At 43.1% G+C, this 17,739-nt stretch overlaps 1 protein-coding gene across 1 annotated transcript; it reads right to left on the bottom strand.

Moving 5' to 3' along the window:
• Nucleotides 1–2,715: 2,715 nt before the first annotated feature.
• On the bottom strand, nt 2,716–13,816 carry LOC116885842 (CD209 antigen-like protein E). The gene is given in 7 exon segments (XM_032887181.1): nt 2,716–2,822; nt 2,825–2,865; nt 5,244–5,353; nt 6,456–6,607; nt 7,232–7,303; nt 7,621–7,710; nt 13,651–13,816. Coding segments are annotated over 7 exon segments (738 nt in total).
• Nucleotides 13,817–17,739: the final 3,923 nt, after the last annotated feature.

Raw genomic sequence — 17,739 nt, 5'->3', positions numbered from 1 at the left:
ATGCAGTATCTCTAAACATACAAAAATAAAACTGTTAGCAAGCAACATATAAGAGAAAGCTTCCTTAGCTGAGTAAGAGGTCAGTTACAGGAATGTTTTACTAAATCATGGAAAATGAAAATAATGTTTTTGATAAATTAAAAAGATGAACATAGCTGTAAGCTAGGAAGTTTAAGTTTGCCTAAAAAGAAATTAAGTTGTGGTGAGCTGCTGAGAGTGATGGCTCATGTTCATTATCCCAGTGCTGGAGAAGCAGAGGCAGAAGCTTGCAGTATCAGCTTGGCCTACACAGTAAGTTTCAGTACAGTGTGGGCTATAATGTGAGGCCCTGTTTGAAAACACACAGAAGGGTAAGTGAGACATCTGAAACATATTTGTTTCTCAGGCCTGATTATTTGAATTCCATCCCTGCAAGGTATGTAAATATCAATGGAGAGAACGGACTTCACAAAGTCATCTTTTGACTTTCACACTTATAGGGTGGCTCATGTGTGTGCATATGTGCGTGTGCCTGCTCACGGACACACAGATACATTATAAGGACCCAAATTTGGCTCCTCAGCCTAATGGACAACTTTAACCTCAGTACTGGGAAACTCATAGGACAGTAGATCCCACGGCGCTGTTAGACATGTATCAGCTAGGTGTGGCAGCACGTTCAGTGTTCAGTGGCAGACTTTATTTCAAAAGCCAAGAGAGAGGGGCTGTGGAAAGGGGCATTTGTTGCTCTTGCAGAGGACTCAACACCCACGTTCTGGCTCACGGCCATCTAATTACTGTAAAAGTCACTGTAGGTTTTATGTATACCAGTGACACACACAAACACACACACACACACACAGAGAGAGAGAGAGAGAGAGAGAGAGAGAGAGAGGGGAGGGGAGGGAAGAAGGAGAGGAAGGAGAGAGGAGAGAAACCACGTGAGAGTTTGTGAAAGTGTCTCTGAGGTATAAATGTTGAAGTTTGAATTATAGAAAATTTAGTATTCAATTATAAATTCAAATTGTTTGTAGAGGATTTTTTTGTGGTCATCCCAGTGGAGAAAAGGGAAGTTTATCAAAATGTGTTTTTCTTATAACTTGGAGATTGACAACGTTCAGTCTCCACGTGCCTGGGTGATGGTTGATGTGACGAACATTCTAGGCTTTAATCACCTCTTTGGCTTTCTTGGTGCCTGGACCCATGCTGAGATTTTCTGTTCTAGACCAAGTCACTCAATGGCATAAATGCAACAGTGTACAATGGTATGAATTGTAAATAAGAAAAGAAAACCATCACTTAGTAACATAGACAACAACCCATTTTCAATTATTTCCTAAAAGAAAAGCAAGACTAGCAGAAGGACAGGCCTACAAAAGTCGGTCTGATAGCAGACACAGGTGACTTCATGGGGGCTCTATGGAACCTGAAGAATCCTGTATAGTTGTCCCATGCTAACCCTGACATGGTTGTATCTCATCTATGTGAGCTTCGCCAGGAAGTCTGACCTCAGAGAAGGCAGTTGATGAAGTGATCTGGGACAGTTAAGGAAAGGAGAGAAGTATTTCCAACACCTGGAGCACCGTGTTCATCCTCTAAGAAAGAAGATTTCACAGAATGATAGGAAAGAGGGATTAGAAATATAGAAAAGCTGGAGAAGAGCTGTGAAATTCTGTTTTTTGTTTTTGATTTTGCTCTTAGGTTCAGATGTGATTTCACAATGGCTAAGGCTGCACAAAGTCTGGCCTCCCAACAGTCAGTTATGGATCAGGGAGGAGCTCACAGGGTCCTTTCACTCTCTGTTAAATTATTGGCTGCTGATGGGTTTTCAGAGAGGGATAGCCATTGTCTTTACTTGATGATGGATGTACCAGACTCCACTGCACAGTTTCAAACCCATGGTCAGACAGATGGCCCTGGTTAAATTTAGTGGGTCAAGAACCAAACAAAAGTTCATAAATGGAGAAAAGAAGCAGCTAAAAAAGAGAAGGATTCATGAAGGGTGAAGGATGGCAATGATCAGAGTTTATTTATATTAATATATACATACATATAAAATTGTCAATGAGCAGATTCAATAAAAATTATAATAAAAATTAGAAGGTCAATCTCAGGGTCTATAACATTGAGGCTCACCATGTCCACAAAGGAGTGGAGATGGAGCAAGATTTTACAATAATTTCAGACCGTGAATAAGAAGTAAGGAATTGGTTCTTTTGTGCTTTTAGCCTACAAGTTGAGCTCCTGAAATCTGAGAAGGCTCCTATAGAAATGTGTGCAGGGTGAATGGATGAAAATTTAGTAGGTGGGAATAAAGTACTCAGAAATGCTATGAAGCCACATAAGATGTGTCATCAATTATGCATGGTAATGCACTGTCTGACCTCAGAAAGGAAGACAAAGGGGATGAAAGGAACCCACTTAAGGACCTGTACACACATCGTGTCTGTTCACTTCATTAAGTGGCAACAGTGAATCAGAGCCATAACTACTAACCCCATGAGAACCTGCAGACCTCAGAAGACTATACAGCAGAGGTCAAGGAAACACACTGGTCCAGGAACAAGGCAGGGGACAAGGTACCTGCCAGAGGAACATCTCACAGATCTGGTCAAGATATCAATGGCCACAGACAAGTAGAATGAACTGGCTATAGCTATAGGTAGAATAGCTATAGGTAAAGTCTGCTCTCTGACAGGGGTTTGGGACTGTGGGGGCAATGGAGGGAGTTTGTCATCACTTGTTAGAGCAGGAAGTTTCAAGTTTTTTGCAGATCCAGAATTTCTTGTTGTCACATTTGTTGTCATTCCAGCCTTCAAGTGTGAGCTCTGCACAGTCTTGATTTCCAGGTTGTTAGGTTCCCTTTTTTTCCAATACCTCCTGAAACTTCAAAGACAAGGAGACATGAGATTCTGTCACAGCCATAGTCTGTAAGCTGTGAAAAGCAAGTGGACTTTGTTCCTCCATGATTTCTGTTTTATTTCCTGTCTTGAGTCCCTGCAGTAACCTCTCTCAGTGATGGGATGTGACCTGGGAGTTGTAAGAGGAAGTAAATCTGTTATTTCCCACACTGTTTCTGGTCATGGTTTTCACCACATCAATACAAGGCAAGCTAGGAAAGACAGCACCTAGATCTCACTAACACACTTTAACACACTCACTAAAGCCTCCCTGACCAACATCATCTAATTCTTTTTTTTAACACTTTAACCAAGGCCTTTATCCAGATGTTATCTCCACATCGAGAGGTCAGGTCCTTGGTCTCCTGCCACACCATCAAGGGGTGATATAAACTCTTTCTCTTTGGCCTTTTGAGTACAACAAGCAGCTCTGGGTATACATTTATACACACTTGGGGTATAAATACAATGAAATGTGTCTGAAAAGATGGCTTAGACATTAAAAATGCTTGCTGCTTTTCCAGATAACCTAAGTTAGTTTTCCAGAACTCATGTAAGAGTGAACCATGGGGATCCTGTCACTTGAACCTAGTTGGAAATACATCTATATTTAATTATCCTTGTCTTATGCACACATCACAGACACATACATACTCACAAACACACAAAATTTTTAAACAGTAATTTAAAATCACACACACACACACACACACACAAGCAAACAGTATACATGCAGTTTCACACACCCATTCATCACATAAATGTCCACATGCTTCACACACAAAACTTTACACCCATAATAACTTGAGCCTGTGTTAAGGTACATTCTGTGAAACACATTGTAGATATCCCTTACACAGAACCCATTAAATGACTTAAAAAGGTAATGTTTCTTCTCTATGTTTCAATCCTCCTTCTCTCAATCTGATTTCTCTCCGTGTGTTGTGTGTGACTTTGTGTGAGTACATTTGTTTGCTCATGTATATCCATGATGAAGAGTGCATCAGCATATGTCTACATGTCAACATCAGGTGTGTTCATAAGTTGTGTGTGTTTGTGCGTGTGTGTGTGTGGGGGGGGGTTATAGTGTATATATGTTTGTGTAAATGTCTGAATACTTGTATTTGGAGAGCAGAGGTTGACATAGAGGGTCTGCTTTGGTTACTCCCATTTTTCTCCTTATTTTGTCCTCTCTTTTCATTCTTCTTTCTTTCTTTCCTTCCTGTCCTTTCTTTCTTCCTTCATTTCTTCCTTCCTTCTTTCCTTTGTTCCTTCCTTCTTTCCTTCCTTCCTTCCTTCCTTCCTTCCTTCATTTCTTCTCTCTACATTTATTTTAAAATAGGTTCTCCCTTTGGATCTCTGTGTGTCCTGAAACTCTCCATGTAGATTGGGCTGGCCTCAAATTCGAAGACCTGCCTGCCCCTTAGTCAGGAGTGCCGGAATCCACATGAGTACTCAATCCACATCATAGTTTGAAACATGGTTCCTTGCTGCACCTGTAGGCCACTGATTGCCTAGGCTAGTGAGCACCAGAGATCTGTCTGTGCTAGGATAACAGATGGTTGCTATCACCCCAGATTTTGAGGGTGCAGTGAATCTAAACTCAATCTTTATGCTTCCATGATAGGCACTTTACTAAATGAACTATCTCACTAGCCTCAACCCTCTATTTTTAAAGAAAATGTCTCTTGCTAAACAGGAAGTTAACCAAAGAAGCTAACTAGCTGGTCAGTAGTCTTTAGGAATTATCCTGTCTTTGCTTCCTCAGCACTAGTATTACATGCATGAGACACCACACTCAGCAGCAGTATTACACGTACATGTTAACACCACCACCCAGGGTTTTAAAATGCTTTTGTCTGTTGAGAATCTTAACTCAGATCTTCATACTTGCATGATAAACATTCTTCCCACTAAGTCATCTTCCAGGCCCCACAATTCTCTTTTGATAACATCTCCTTTACTCTTTGTCTTATGACAAGCCTTCAACTTCCTCTCAAGTAACCCTGCTAGTGTTTTTTTTTTTTTTTTTTTTAAAGTGGGTTCTGGGGATCAAACTCAGGTGCTCATTTTGGCAAAGCCAGCACTTTACTGGCTGAAGTATTTCCCTCCACAGCTATTTAACACACTATATTTAAACAACCCAAACAAACCTCAGATTGATTTTGCTTCTCTGATTATAGAATTTAAATTTCCCACCATCCTATCTGAACATGGATATGGAGACTGACACCACGACCCGCAATGAATAACATGGACTCTTAAGCCTAAGGCAGTTAGGGAGTAACAAGGAACTTTGAGCTCAGCTCATGTAGAGCATAACCCCATCCCACTCTCTGTAATGTTCCCTTGTCCCATGTCTACCTGTCTGACAAAGGTGAGCCATCTACCCACTGCCATGTGCCTTCCCGTTTCAGGTCTGAGAGACCCATCCAGGCAGAGTCTTTATTCTTTAAGAACACATCCAGGAATGTCTGTGGGGGGAAAGAGAGAAGTCAGTAGAGTTTCTACTTCATTTCCAATATTTTCTACCTAGTGTCTCCCCAACTTTCACTTTTATACCTGAGAGGAGCCCTTGATACATGCTCCAGTGTCTGAGTCCCTCTTACATCTCTATCCTATGGCCAAATAAGGTCTGCTGACTGATTGTCCACAGCTGAAGTCTTCACGCATGTTCCTGCGAGTGTTGCCCGTGTTTGTGATGTGCATGCCCACACAAACTGAGAGGTTTAATGTGCCAGAGTCAGATGGTTCAGCACAGCTAGCAATGTGCAGCATCTCTTAGCTCTGTGTGGAGTGATATCCAAAGAGCAGTGGGATTACATAATTTACACCACAGAAACTGGCAAAGGCATAGTCTTAAGTATTTTCCCTAAGAGAACAATATTCTATCTTTTATCTAGCAGGCCAGCTGGGATTATGTGATAGGTTTAATTTTCCACTTGACCGAACAGGGAATCATATAGGAAATAGGCTTCTTGGCATGCATATTAGGTATCGTTTATATTAATTCATGTGAGAAAAGCCACATGAGTGTGTGGGCAGACTCATTCCCTGAGTACAAGTCCTCGGTCTTGGGAAATGAAGAAAGTGAGCCAAGGATCACCATTTACCACTTTCTACTTCACCCTGAATCCCATGTGCCTGGATCTCTTGAGCTCCTGTGGCTGTGACTTCTGGGTCATCATGCACTATAACCCAGAACCTTGAGCAATGAATGCCTCTTTTGTCTTAAATTGCTTTTACAACATTTCATTATATTATTTATATTATGTTTATGTGTCTGTGTGTGTGAGTTCAGTTGTGATAGAGGGCAGAAGAATGCATCAGATCCCTTGGAGTTTGAGTTTTACTAAGACCATGACTTATATTTTAGGTGTTCTCTGAAGCATTCATGTAGGCATTATGTAGGCATTTGGTGCATCTACTCAGAGCATCCTAGGTACCCTCATTCCCACATAGCCCCCTTTCCAAGTGGAGCAAACATCCCTTAACCAGAAACACTTTCTTTCCAACCATTGCTTTCACATTCAATGATCGTGCCCGATCCCAGGATGAAGAACCCATGAGGCATACCTGTTCTTCGTCACTCTCAACAGTGACTAGTTGAGCATCCACTTCCTGGCAAGCAGCAACAGAATCCTTCCAGTTACGCTGGGATTTGGAGAAGTAATAACATCTTCTGTGGAAGAATGTCCATTCCCAGGGGCAAGGACGGCAAAGGCTGTCTATTGGGAGAGGTGGATCAGGATAGATGGATGCTTGGATGCACATGATCATGCATCTTCTCAAGCCCTCCAGATTAGGGCCCTCCCTCACTTGACACTGCATCCTGGGGGAAAACAGGCACTTAAGAGGTCAAACCAGAGCCCAGTAGAATATCTTGACTACTGTGTGCATGGTCACTGTGAAAACCGAGTGCCTACTCTGTGCACAGCCCCAGGACCTCTGAGAATAGTGAGTTCCTACTTTGTTGTCTCCCCCTGAGACCATAAGGTGATACCCTGGCTGTTTTTCCTGTTTTCTGATTTGTTTTCTGATGACCTATGTATTCATGTATTTGTGTGTGTAAGAAGATGTATAATTGCACTAATCTGGATGACCAGTGATTCTCTGGTACTCTACAATGCTGGCATTAAAAACATACCTCCCCATGCCATTAAACAGTAGGTTCTTAAAAAAAGTAGGTTCTTGACTCATGCTCAGTTTCTTTATGGCAAGCACTTTTCCAACTAAGACATCAAGTTCCCACAGGAGTGAAAACCTTGGTATAGAAAGGATCAAATCCTCAAGCATAGTGCCATCACAGGGCGACTTTATCAGTTCTGTAACACTGATTTTTGCTCACTTACCCACTCCAACCCCCAGTTGCATCAGTTGCTTGTAGATTTTCTCATTCGCTGAGGAGCTTGGATCCTTAAAACCTGCACAAAGAATCCAGAAACTAAAACTTTGTAATGATTACTGTGTGTTACAAGGTGCTCTGGATCTTTGCAGCAAAAATTTTCTCTAATAACATTTAAGGAGAAGACAATGACACTTAGTGATGAATGAAACAGAAGTAATGGACCTGGGTCATGCCTTTACTCTTACCTTCTTATGTTCCAAAGTGGGAACTGCCCTAGAGGCTATGGTATAACCCATTCTCATTATTTCCTCTCAGTCCCCTAAGTATGACCCAGATCCAGCTTTCACAGCCAGTGAGACGGACCAGAGGTACACGGTCCCATTTGTGGCAGACCTTGAACGAGAACAGTCACCAGAAGCTCCGCCAGGAGCAGGATGGAGAGCAGATGCAACACCACAAGGCCATGGCCGTGCCTCACACACCCTGTGGAAGAAAGTGCGTATTTCACAACAAGGCTTTCAATCCCTAGTAAACAGCAGTTCAGGTCCCAGTCTCCTCATTTCTAGTGCTGTAAAGTCCAGCATCCAGGCTCTACGTCTGAGCCTTTGGGTTCCAGGAAACCAGAGAAATCTTTAAATCTCCAGAATATAAGACTCTTAGAAAAGACTTCTACCTCTTCTTGGCTCTTGTCCCCAGCTTGTCTCAGAGGAATTCAACACACACACACACACACACACACACACAACACACACACACACACACACACACACACACACAACTTTGTGTGGAGAACAGAGATGAATGAGTAAGTGTGTGTGTGTGTGTGTTTGTGTGTGTGTGTGTATGCACATTCACATGTGCAAGTGCACATGGGAATATGTGAGGCATGCATAAATATGAGTTCATGTGTGCACATATATGCAATCGTGTGTGGAGACCGGAGGTGAATTGCTGTGACCTGGAGCTACAAACCACCAAACCATCAAAGCCCCATTCCTGCCTTACCTAGGGGGCCTAGCTGCTGCTTCTCATTTGATTCCATGGAGAGAATCATCCTCGCTTCTGCCCTTCAGTCCTGGGGCCTGCTGGCAACATCAGCTTTTACTTTCCTCACTCTCTGAATGTGAACTCATAAAGAGAAAAAGGGAAGTGAGTTCCAGTGCCGGAAGCATCTAGAAGGAAGCATTGAACATCTGATACAGCATCACATTTGTCTGACTTTCCATCAAGTTAAGGGAGGGCTGTGGATGTGTGTTAATTAATTCATTGCTGTGACCAAATATCTGACAGAAAGAACCAAGACAGTTGTTCCGGTTGGTGTTTGCTCACAGCTTGAGGATATATTACATCTTGGTGTGGGAACCAGGACATGAGAAGGACCACCAGAACCCCTCGACCCATGAGAGATTTGGACTGATCAAATCACTGCCACCAGAAGTTGTGGGTGAGAACACTTGTGGTGTGATAAATGGTGGCATGTTGCCCATAAAACCAACCAACCTGCCCTGGAGCCGCCTTCACTATACCTTTGTCTATGCCCTCTTCCACAGAACACTGCCCAGTTTTCTGTTTGGCTTTGATGTTTCAGACTGATCTTAAATTTAGCATCTGCCATCGTTAATCATTTAGAATACCATCTCAGCAAGTTTGTTCCTTTATATTTGAGGAACCAAAGAATGGTAATGTCACTTGTAGAGTGTGATAAAATGGCAAGGCATGCTGTGCATTTAAACCAACAACCTGGACCCCATGGAAACAACAATCACATGTCTTCACTATCCACAACTGGTGCACTAGGCCTGAGGGACATTCCAACTGTCTGCCTCTCCCCAGTCTCCCCGGCCTCACTTGACCTCCACAGACTGGGCTGCCTGCCTACACTGCCAGACATGGTTTCCCTTTCTCCACTGCCTCTCGTTTCTTTCCCATTTGCTGATGTCTCCACTCATAATTGCTCTTCAAAGAAACCTGACAGAGGGAAAATTAAAAACAAGGGTTTATAGTTCTTTTTTTTTATTTAAAATATTATTTCATTTCCCAGATTGCCCTATCCCATCCTGAGATTAATCTTCCCATCCCAACATTTGCCAAACGACTGTGTGCCCAAATGCCATCATATGCAGATGGATGTGTATAGTTTTTTGGTTTAGCCCCTGGTGGTACATTGCAAGTTTGTTCCTTTATTAACTTGAATATTTTTATATACAGGTTATTCCTTTCCTGTTTCCAGTGTGCTGTGTGTGTGTGTGGGCTGTGTGGTGTTTTATCAGGATATACAGGAGTCAGAGTCCAGGGTCAGTGCAACAGTGGTACCCTTCTGTTTATGGGGTCTCAAGCCCTCACTCTGATTCCTTCAACGGGGTCCTTTAGAGTGGTTTGCAGCTGGCAGTATTTGTTGTATTCTGGCTTATAAAGTCAAATTGCGGCTGTATATATATGGGGCCACATGGAGGCCTAGGGTGTCCTTCAGTGTTTTAAAAGGGTATTCTTTTGTTCCCCTTTTTGCAACTTTTGATATCCAGACTGTAAAATGGATCAATGAGTGCATGTAGGGTTGATATTTTCCAGTTCCAAACTATTTGCCTACTAATTTCATAAAAGTGTGGGAGAGTGTGATGTACCATTTCTGTATCCATTCCTCTGTTGAAGGGCATCTGGAGGGTTATTATAAATAAGGGGAATATATAGTGGAGCACGGTTCTATTTTATATGTTGGGGCATCTTTTTGGCAAAGAGAGGTATAGCTGGATCCCTGTCAATCTGTCTTTTCTGAGGAACCCTTGGGGTTGTGTAAATTAGTTTCCAACAATGGAGGGAGTGTTCCTCTTTCTCCGTCATCCTCGCCAGTAAAGCATTTGCTGTCACCTGAGTTTTTGATCCCAACTCCTTCTTTGTTTTGATTTGCAATGACTTGTTGAACATTTCTTTTAGGCCATTATTCCCCAGGTCCCCCCCATTTTTTTAATAGGGGTTATTTGTCTCCTGACTAACTTTTGAGTTCTTTGTATATTTTGTGTGTGATTGCACATAAGGACTGTAAATTTTACTAGGTTAATTTGGAGAGCTGGCTTTGGATTCAGGTTTGAGGAGGCGAGAGCCAACCCCTGTCAATCTGTCTTTGAGGTTTCTGGGAGTGAAGCTGTTCCAACCCTTCTTCTGTGTGCCTGGGCATATGGTCCCACAGATGTGTGTGTGCACATACAGACATAAGGAGTTGTGCACATGCAAGTATGTTTGTAAGTTGTGCATATAGCTGTATATGTATATTCAGGTGCACATGAGTGTACATACTGGTACATGTGTGTGTGTGTGCATGCAGGTACATATGTTTTGTGTGTGCAGGTGTAATTATGTACATATGTGAATGCATGTGCTTATGTGTGAGTGCCTGCATATTTGTGTGAATACAGGTGGACACGCAAATAGATGTGCTGTCAAAATTATTCAATCTCAACTCGGGGGTTTCTACCCCACCAATACCATTTAGCTCCAAGATAAATGACACACATCTCCTTCATATTTATAGTGAGTCTTAATCAGTGCAAGATCTGGGAAGAAATCTATCATCTGTGCTTTTATTTCTAATTTCAAGCCAATAATCCTGTATATAATTTGCCATGTTTTGTCTGGGCTGCTCTTCTCCAATTAGCCAACCCAGATGGCCTTAATTTATGTCTCACTTAACCCATGGAAGCTATCTCCTCTTTCCCCCTCCTTCTCTCCCTTATACTTCTCTGACCCCAAGCACAGGAACCTTAAACCCTGCTTATGTTGGCATCTTTATTCACCAATCAGAAATAACTTGGGGTTTAGGTCATATAGTATTATTGTGTCCATAGTCAACATTAGGACTCTATTGTCTCTGGGATAACCAACACTTGGGAGACCAAACTTAGCATTATAGCACATAGCAACAGACCAATCCCCAACATAGATGTTTTTAAAAAATTAAAAAGCCTTACTTCTCAGACCTGTCTCACCACCCTGCCTCCAATTCTAGCACAGTAATCCTAGAGAATTCTGGATAGGAAATGAAGACAATCACAGTGTCCTAAAAGAGCATACCAGGGGCTTCCAAAGCAGCTCATGACAGACCTGAGTTTCAAGGAGACTTTGTCATTCCAGTAAACAGTGGAAGTCCAGACTCCCATATTAATGCCACCCATTTCTTGGTGCATAAGCTGCCACAGAAAAATAAAGAAAAGTTGGACATTTGGTGAAACAGCTACCAAATGTGTCAATAACTTGAAACAGAAGCTAATGCACATTGTGGATATCTTATGCTTCTGGTATTTTTTTCTGATCCACTAAATGTGTTTCTTTGTATACAGCAAGGAGAAAGGAAAGTACACAGTCAGCTTTTGGAATCTTTCCCCATGTCCTTCCCAATAAAAAGCTCTGGCAAGAGGGGCTGCAGGACAGAGTGACGAAGTGAGTCATAGGTGTGCAGGTGGGGTTCCAGAGCCCATCTCAGACCCCTTGTCTGAAAGAACCAAAGCTCAGGAGCCTAGGGCTCCCTGGTGGGCCAGGGCCCCCACAACTCAGCATTGTGTCTCATGACAGTGAAGAGTCCTGCCCATAGCAGCTGTCACCCATGCCAGCTATTGTCACCATGGATGGCAGAGCAGATGCTAAACATATTCCCTGATGCCCATTTTCCAATCACTGTCATGGAGACAAGGAGCCCTAGACAGGTGAGTAAATGGAGGGGCCTTTAGAACCAATTGAGAATGCCAGCCAGTGTTGTCGCAGGGATCACTTTCCTTCACAGGAAGCTCCTGCTGGGAAAGTAGAGCTCACCAGCCACCTCAATAAGTAAAAGGGTGACAAAGGATTCCACAGGACTTTCTTGGCCTGGACTGAAGTAGAAAATCAACATGAGGAGAGAGAAGACTACAATGAGGACAGCAAGGGAAAGTAGGTGCATGGTTTTAAAGTGGTATCTCTTGGAGGTAGCGATTTGGTACAGGGAAGAATCCAGAAGGCTGGCAGCCATGAATCTGGAGAACACAATGCCCAGTGGGGCCCAGGTAGGTCTAGCACAGGTGTCCAGAGGACACAAAGATAAAGATGAAGATGACACTCTCACACAGGGCTTGTAGGACACCAGCAGCATCACCCAGCAGCAAGACAGGAGGCAGCACAGGCCTCCAGCACAGGTCTCAGAGAAGGCACTGCTGACAGTCTAATTCTCTCCCGAGTTTCCAACGGCCAAGGCCTTCACCCGAGCCAAAAGAAAGATGGCAGCCACATAGGGTGCTACTGGCCGCAATTCCATCCAACTAGCCACATTTTCAGCTGCCACATCTGCTGACACAGCCAGCACATGGTTCCTGAAGGCAGCTCAGGCAAATACAGCTGGGATCCACTCAGCAGCGAAGTCATGCCTCTCCACGTGTGCATGGATGTACCAGGCCTCAAAGGCAGAGAAGAGGAGAACAATGGACAGCCCACAAACTACTCCCACCAGCAGCCCAAGATAGTCTTGAATGAGCTTGGTTATGCAGCATAGAGAGTGAGGGAGAAAAGGACACAGGAATTCTTATGGTCCAGCTAGTCCACAGGAAGGAGGCTACTAGGCCAAAGAGTGTCGGCGCCAGCACAGACATGGTAGGAGAATCAGGCGAAAGCCTGTGGGATTAAAGACACACACACACACACACACACACACACACACACACACACACACACACAAACACACACACACACACACACAGGTTATTCCTGTCAAGCCAGAAGAGGAAAAGGCCTGGGTTTCTTTATTGACCAAACTATATACCCATGTACACCACTTAGTAGAATGAAGCACAGGAACCCTGCTGAGACTTAACAAAAGACGGACTATAAGACCCTGAATAAATTAGGAATAAACCAGGAAGCCAGCCTTAATTCCTGACTCAGGTGAGAAGTAGCAGGCAGACTGTTCATAGTTAGGAAACAAAAGGTTTCAAGGGCTCAGCAGGGTCAAACCCTGCAAGAGACTCAGAAGGATTTTGTTTGAGCTGATTGTTATCTTCTTGTGCCGTAAATTCATGGGAGAGGTTTTCCTCCAACAATCTACCAGGTAACCAGGCCCAAATCCAATCCTTACAAAAGAGGACCGTGGAGGCAAGGCCATGATCATAATGGATAGCAATCTGACCCTCCAGGAAGTGGTAGTGCTGATAGAGTTTATACAGGTAGGAGACTTGGAGCCAGTTCACTGCCAGGGCCAGAAAGTAGACTTAAGAGATGTCTAGTTGAAACTGAATGAAGGAGGGATTTGTGCAAGCTCTTCTAGGGGGCCTGGATCTGCTTTTTGAAAGCTCCAGACACAGGCAGGAGGCCAGGAGGCCCACAAAAGACAAATAGCCAATCACCAACCCCCAGATATCCTGCTGCCCTGATTAAGGGGACACTCCAGACATATTCAGATCCAGGTACCTGGGCTGCCCTCCCCATACTGGCTCTGGCTCTGCATGGGTTCTAGCAGCATGCCTCCCCCACCCACCACCGGACACTTCATAGCCTGCTTCCAGGAGTTGGGCTTGCTCATGTCCGTCACCATGATAGCCACGGCATCTGACAAGAGTTTACTGCAGAATCTCATGGCTCTTGATGGCAGTAATTTAACAACCCTCAGGAGAATGAATTTATTCAAAGAGACACTTAGGCCCTCTCCTAGATATCTAAATATTGAGCATGTGGTGTAGTGGACTGTGCCTCCAGACAGAAAACCCTGTAATGTAAAATGGATTCAGTAATCACAGCAATTCTCATCATTGAGAATGGTAGGCACGTAAATCTACTCCTGGCCAGTTGTCTATCCTGGAACACTTGACCAGAACAACTCATTGAGAGTACTGTGATAATCAGTCACATAGAGACAGCACCTGAAGTCCTTCCGCATGCAGTTGAGGCATCCCTAACATATCACACCAAGTCAATAGAAAGCATCTGCTTCTAGATCCCAACCCACACCCAACTGTTTGTAGGGCCCTATCCACAAAGAATAAAGTATGAGTTCTTTCACTAAAGATTGTAAAAGTGCCTGTCTTATGAAGGTATAACACTCCAGGGAAGATGTTTCTCTCCCAAAGATTTCAAGGCTGGACCTTGAACTGGCCTAACCAACAGGGTTCACAAACCTGACCTCAGCCACTTTCTGCTGGGTGGATCGAATGTTGGCCCCTAGCTGGCATTATGTTCTGCCAACTGCCACCAACTCCAGGGTAGTAGTGGCCTCAGAAGGGGTGCAGAAATTTGCCTTACTCTGGCTTCCCCTTGAAGAGCTGTAACTCTTCGGTCAGTCTGGCTAGACCAGAGACCTTCAGATGTCTATGGACAGTGTCCTCTACATAGACTGGCAGGAATCCAGGAAATTTCAATTTTCCCAAACAATTTTATCTCAATAGAAAGCAAAGGCTGTAATTCTGGTGCCAGCTGCAGGTGGGGCATTTCCCCAAGAAGAGATTTCACACTGCACTTCCAACTTGACAGACTAGCTCAAGAGAGACTGGAGCTTAGACAATGATGAAGGCTCAGGCCACATCTTTGGGACTGCTTAGCTCTACACATCTCTGGCCCTCTTGTTACAACTGAGCCTTGTTTTACAGCTTTCAAGATGGATGTGTGTGGAGATGGATTCACTGCCTCTCTTTGTTCCTTGTCAGAGGCTAAACCTGGAGCCCTGGTTCTCTCTTGAAGGTAGTGGGGGAAAGACTCGGCCTTGGGAGAGATTAGATATAATGTATACCTATCTTGACTAAGTTACTCTGAGGCCTGAAGCTGCAGGCCTCTGGACCTATTGATATTTGTTGATAACAACAGGGGTTGGGGATGGGGGTAAGTAAAGTATTTATTGCTAGTACTCCCTTCTCTGTCCAGGTAGCCAGAATCCCCTTACTGATTTGGCTGGTTAATCGTATGTAAACCAGAAAAGAAGGAGTCACTCACACAGAAATCACACGCACATTGAACAAAGCAGGAAATGGCTACATTACCTTTTATTTATTATTATTTATTTAGCTTTTTATAGCTTTTAAACACTTTCACATACACCCACTCTGGCTGGGCCGAGCCATCTGTCTCATCAGCACCACTAGTGTTCATGCATGCTTGCATACTTACACAAATACCTTCATATGTACATATAAGCAAACAGACATAGACATTTGTATTGTTGGATGGATAGGGGCAGAAACCCCTCAAGCCAACAACCTTATTTCTTTTTTTGGCCTTTTTTTTTAACTTGAGTATTTCTTATTTACATTTCGAATGTTATTTCCTTTCTTGGTTTCCAGGCCAACATCCTCCTCCCTCCTTCTCTATGGGTGTTTCCCTCCCCATCCTCCCCCCATTACCGCCTTCCCCCCAACAATCACGTTCACTGGGGGTTCAGTCTTGGCCGGACCAAGGGCTTCCCCTTCCACTGGTGCCCTTACTAGGCTATTCATTGCTACCTATGAGGTTGGAGCCCTGGGTCAGTCCATGTATAGTCTTTGGGTAGTGGCTTAGTCCCTGGAAGCTCTGCTTGGTTGGCATTGTTGTTCATATGGGGTCTTGGGCCCCTTCAAGCTCTTCCAGTCCTTTCTCTGATTCCTTCAACGGGGGTCCTGTTCTCAGTTCAGTGGTTTGCTGCTGGCATTCGCCTCTGTATTTGCTGTATTCTGGCTGTGTCTCTCAGGAGAGATCTACATCTGGTTCCTGTCGGCCTGCACTTCTTTGCTTCATCCATCTTGTCTAATTGGGTGGCTGTATATGTATGAGCCACATTTGGGGCAGGCTCTGAATGGGTGTTCCCTCTGCCTCTTTTAATCTTTGCCTCCCTATTCCCTGCCAAGGGTATTCTTGTTCCCCTTTTAAAGAAGGAGTGAAGCATTCACATTTTAATCATCCATCTTGAGTTTCATGTGTTCTGTGCACCTAGGGTAATTCAAGCATTTGGGCTAATAGCCACTTATCAATGAGTGCATACCATGTGTGTTTTTCTGTGACTGGGTTACCTCACTCAGGATGATATTTTCAAGTTCCATCCATTTGCCTATGAATTTCATAAAGTCATTGTTTTTGATCGCTGAGTAATATTCCATTGTGTAGATGTACCACATTTTCTGTATCTATTCCTTTGTCGAAGGGCATCTGGGTTCTTTCTAGCTTCTGGCTATTATAAATAAGGATGCTATGAACATAGTGGAGCATGTGTTTTGGGTGTATGCCCAAGAGAAGTATAGCTGGGTCCTCAGGTAGTTCAAAGTCCAATTTTCTGAGGAACCTCCAGACTGATTTCCAGAATGGTTGTACCAGTCTGCAATCCCACCAACAATGGAAGATTGTTCCTCTTTTTCCATATCCTCGTTTTCTTGTCCTTTAAAATACTTTCATAGACAAAATTCTTAGAATATTAGCTCACAGATAAAATGTTAACAAAATGGGAGTTACAGTAGGATGCTAATATTAAGTTAAAAGCAGTGTTTCATTCTATGTGCTCATTATAAGTTCAAAACAACAATTTTACATGGTCTTGCTTTATCATAGTGCATACCCATGTCTTTTTCCTTGCATGTAAATGTTTTTCCTTGAACTCATATTTGTTCCAATTCTATTTCTCTCATATTGTAACTGTGAAAGCTCATTTTCTTTCTTTCTTTGTTAAGAAAAAATATTTATTGTTTACACCACTGAAATAGTCCCATGAAAACAATGTACACCATGTTCATTTAAAAGGAGCAATTCCCTTCAATGAAAGAACTGTATAAAGCAATACTGTCAATATAATACAACAGTCACATTACATACTTGCAGAAGTCTTAAGTCTTGCAAGTATCAGGTCTTTTTAATCCATAGGCTAGATGTTTTGGTGTTAGCGGTTACAATGGCACCCAGGTTGAGTTCACAGAAATGCTATCCATGCTTCTGAGAGTGGAGTTGGTGACAGTGCCTTTTTAATACTGTGGTAAGCTGTGCTCATGATGACAATTTTAGGCAAAAGTGCTTCTTCTAACAAGCCACCAAAAAGAAACATATTCTTGTCCTGCAGTGTTATTTCAGTCTGCTTGTTACTGTGTCATCTAGGGCACAGCCTTATCACACAGATGTCCTTCATTCTTAAAGAACATTGACAACTCCAGATTCAAGATCTTCGTGGTAGACTGTAGTACAGAAACTCTGACAAGGAAAGACAACTCTTGGGAGTTTTCAGCATAAAAAACCAGGTCATTACTTAAAAGCTGGTCTGGGTTTTTTGGTTTTGCATTTTGTTTTAAGGGGGAGAACACTAGCTAGTTTGGAGATAGATTTGGTCTCAGACTCAGGCAGCTGATTATAAAAGAAGAAAAAAGCATAAAACCATAAGACAAAACTCATTTCCAAAGTCACAGGATGACACTGGTAGAAATATTTTTCTCCACTTTTCTTTTTTTGCATTTTTTAGGGTTTGGGAAACATCCCAATAAATAATTCCCGAGAACATTTTTTTAAGAGTAAATTAACACAGAGGGAAGAGAACGTTTTGTTTTGTTTTGCTTTTTAATG

This window comes from Rattus rattus, chromosome 16 (assembly GCF_011064425.1).
Source record: "Rattus rattus isolate New Zealand chromosome 16, Rrattus_CSIRO_v1, whole genome shotgun sequence".
NCBI classification, from domain to species: domain Eukaryota; kingdom Metazoa; phylum Chordata; class Mammalia; order Rodentia; family Muridae; genus Rattus; species Rattus rattus.
Note: the sequence above shows the minus strand (reverse complement) of the source record. Positions and strands in the feature narration are given on the sequence as shown.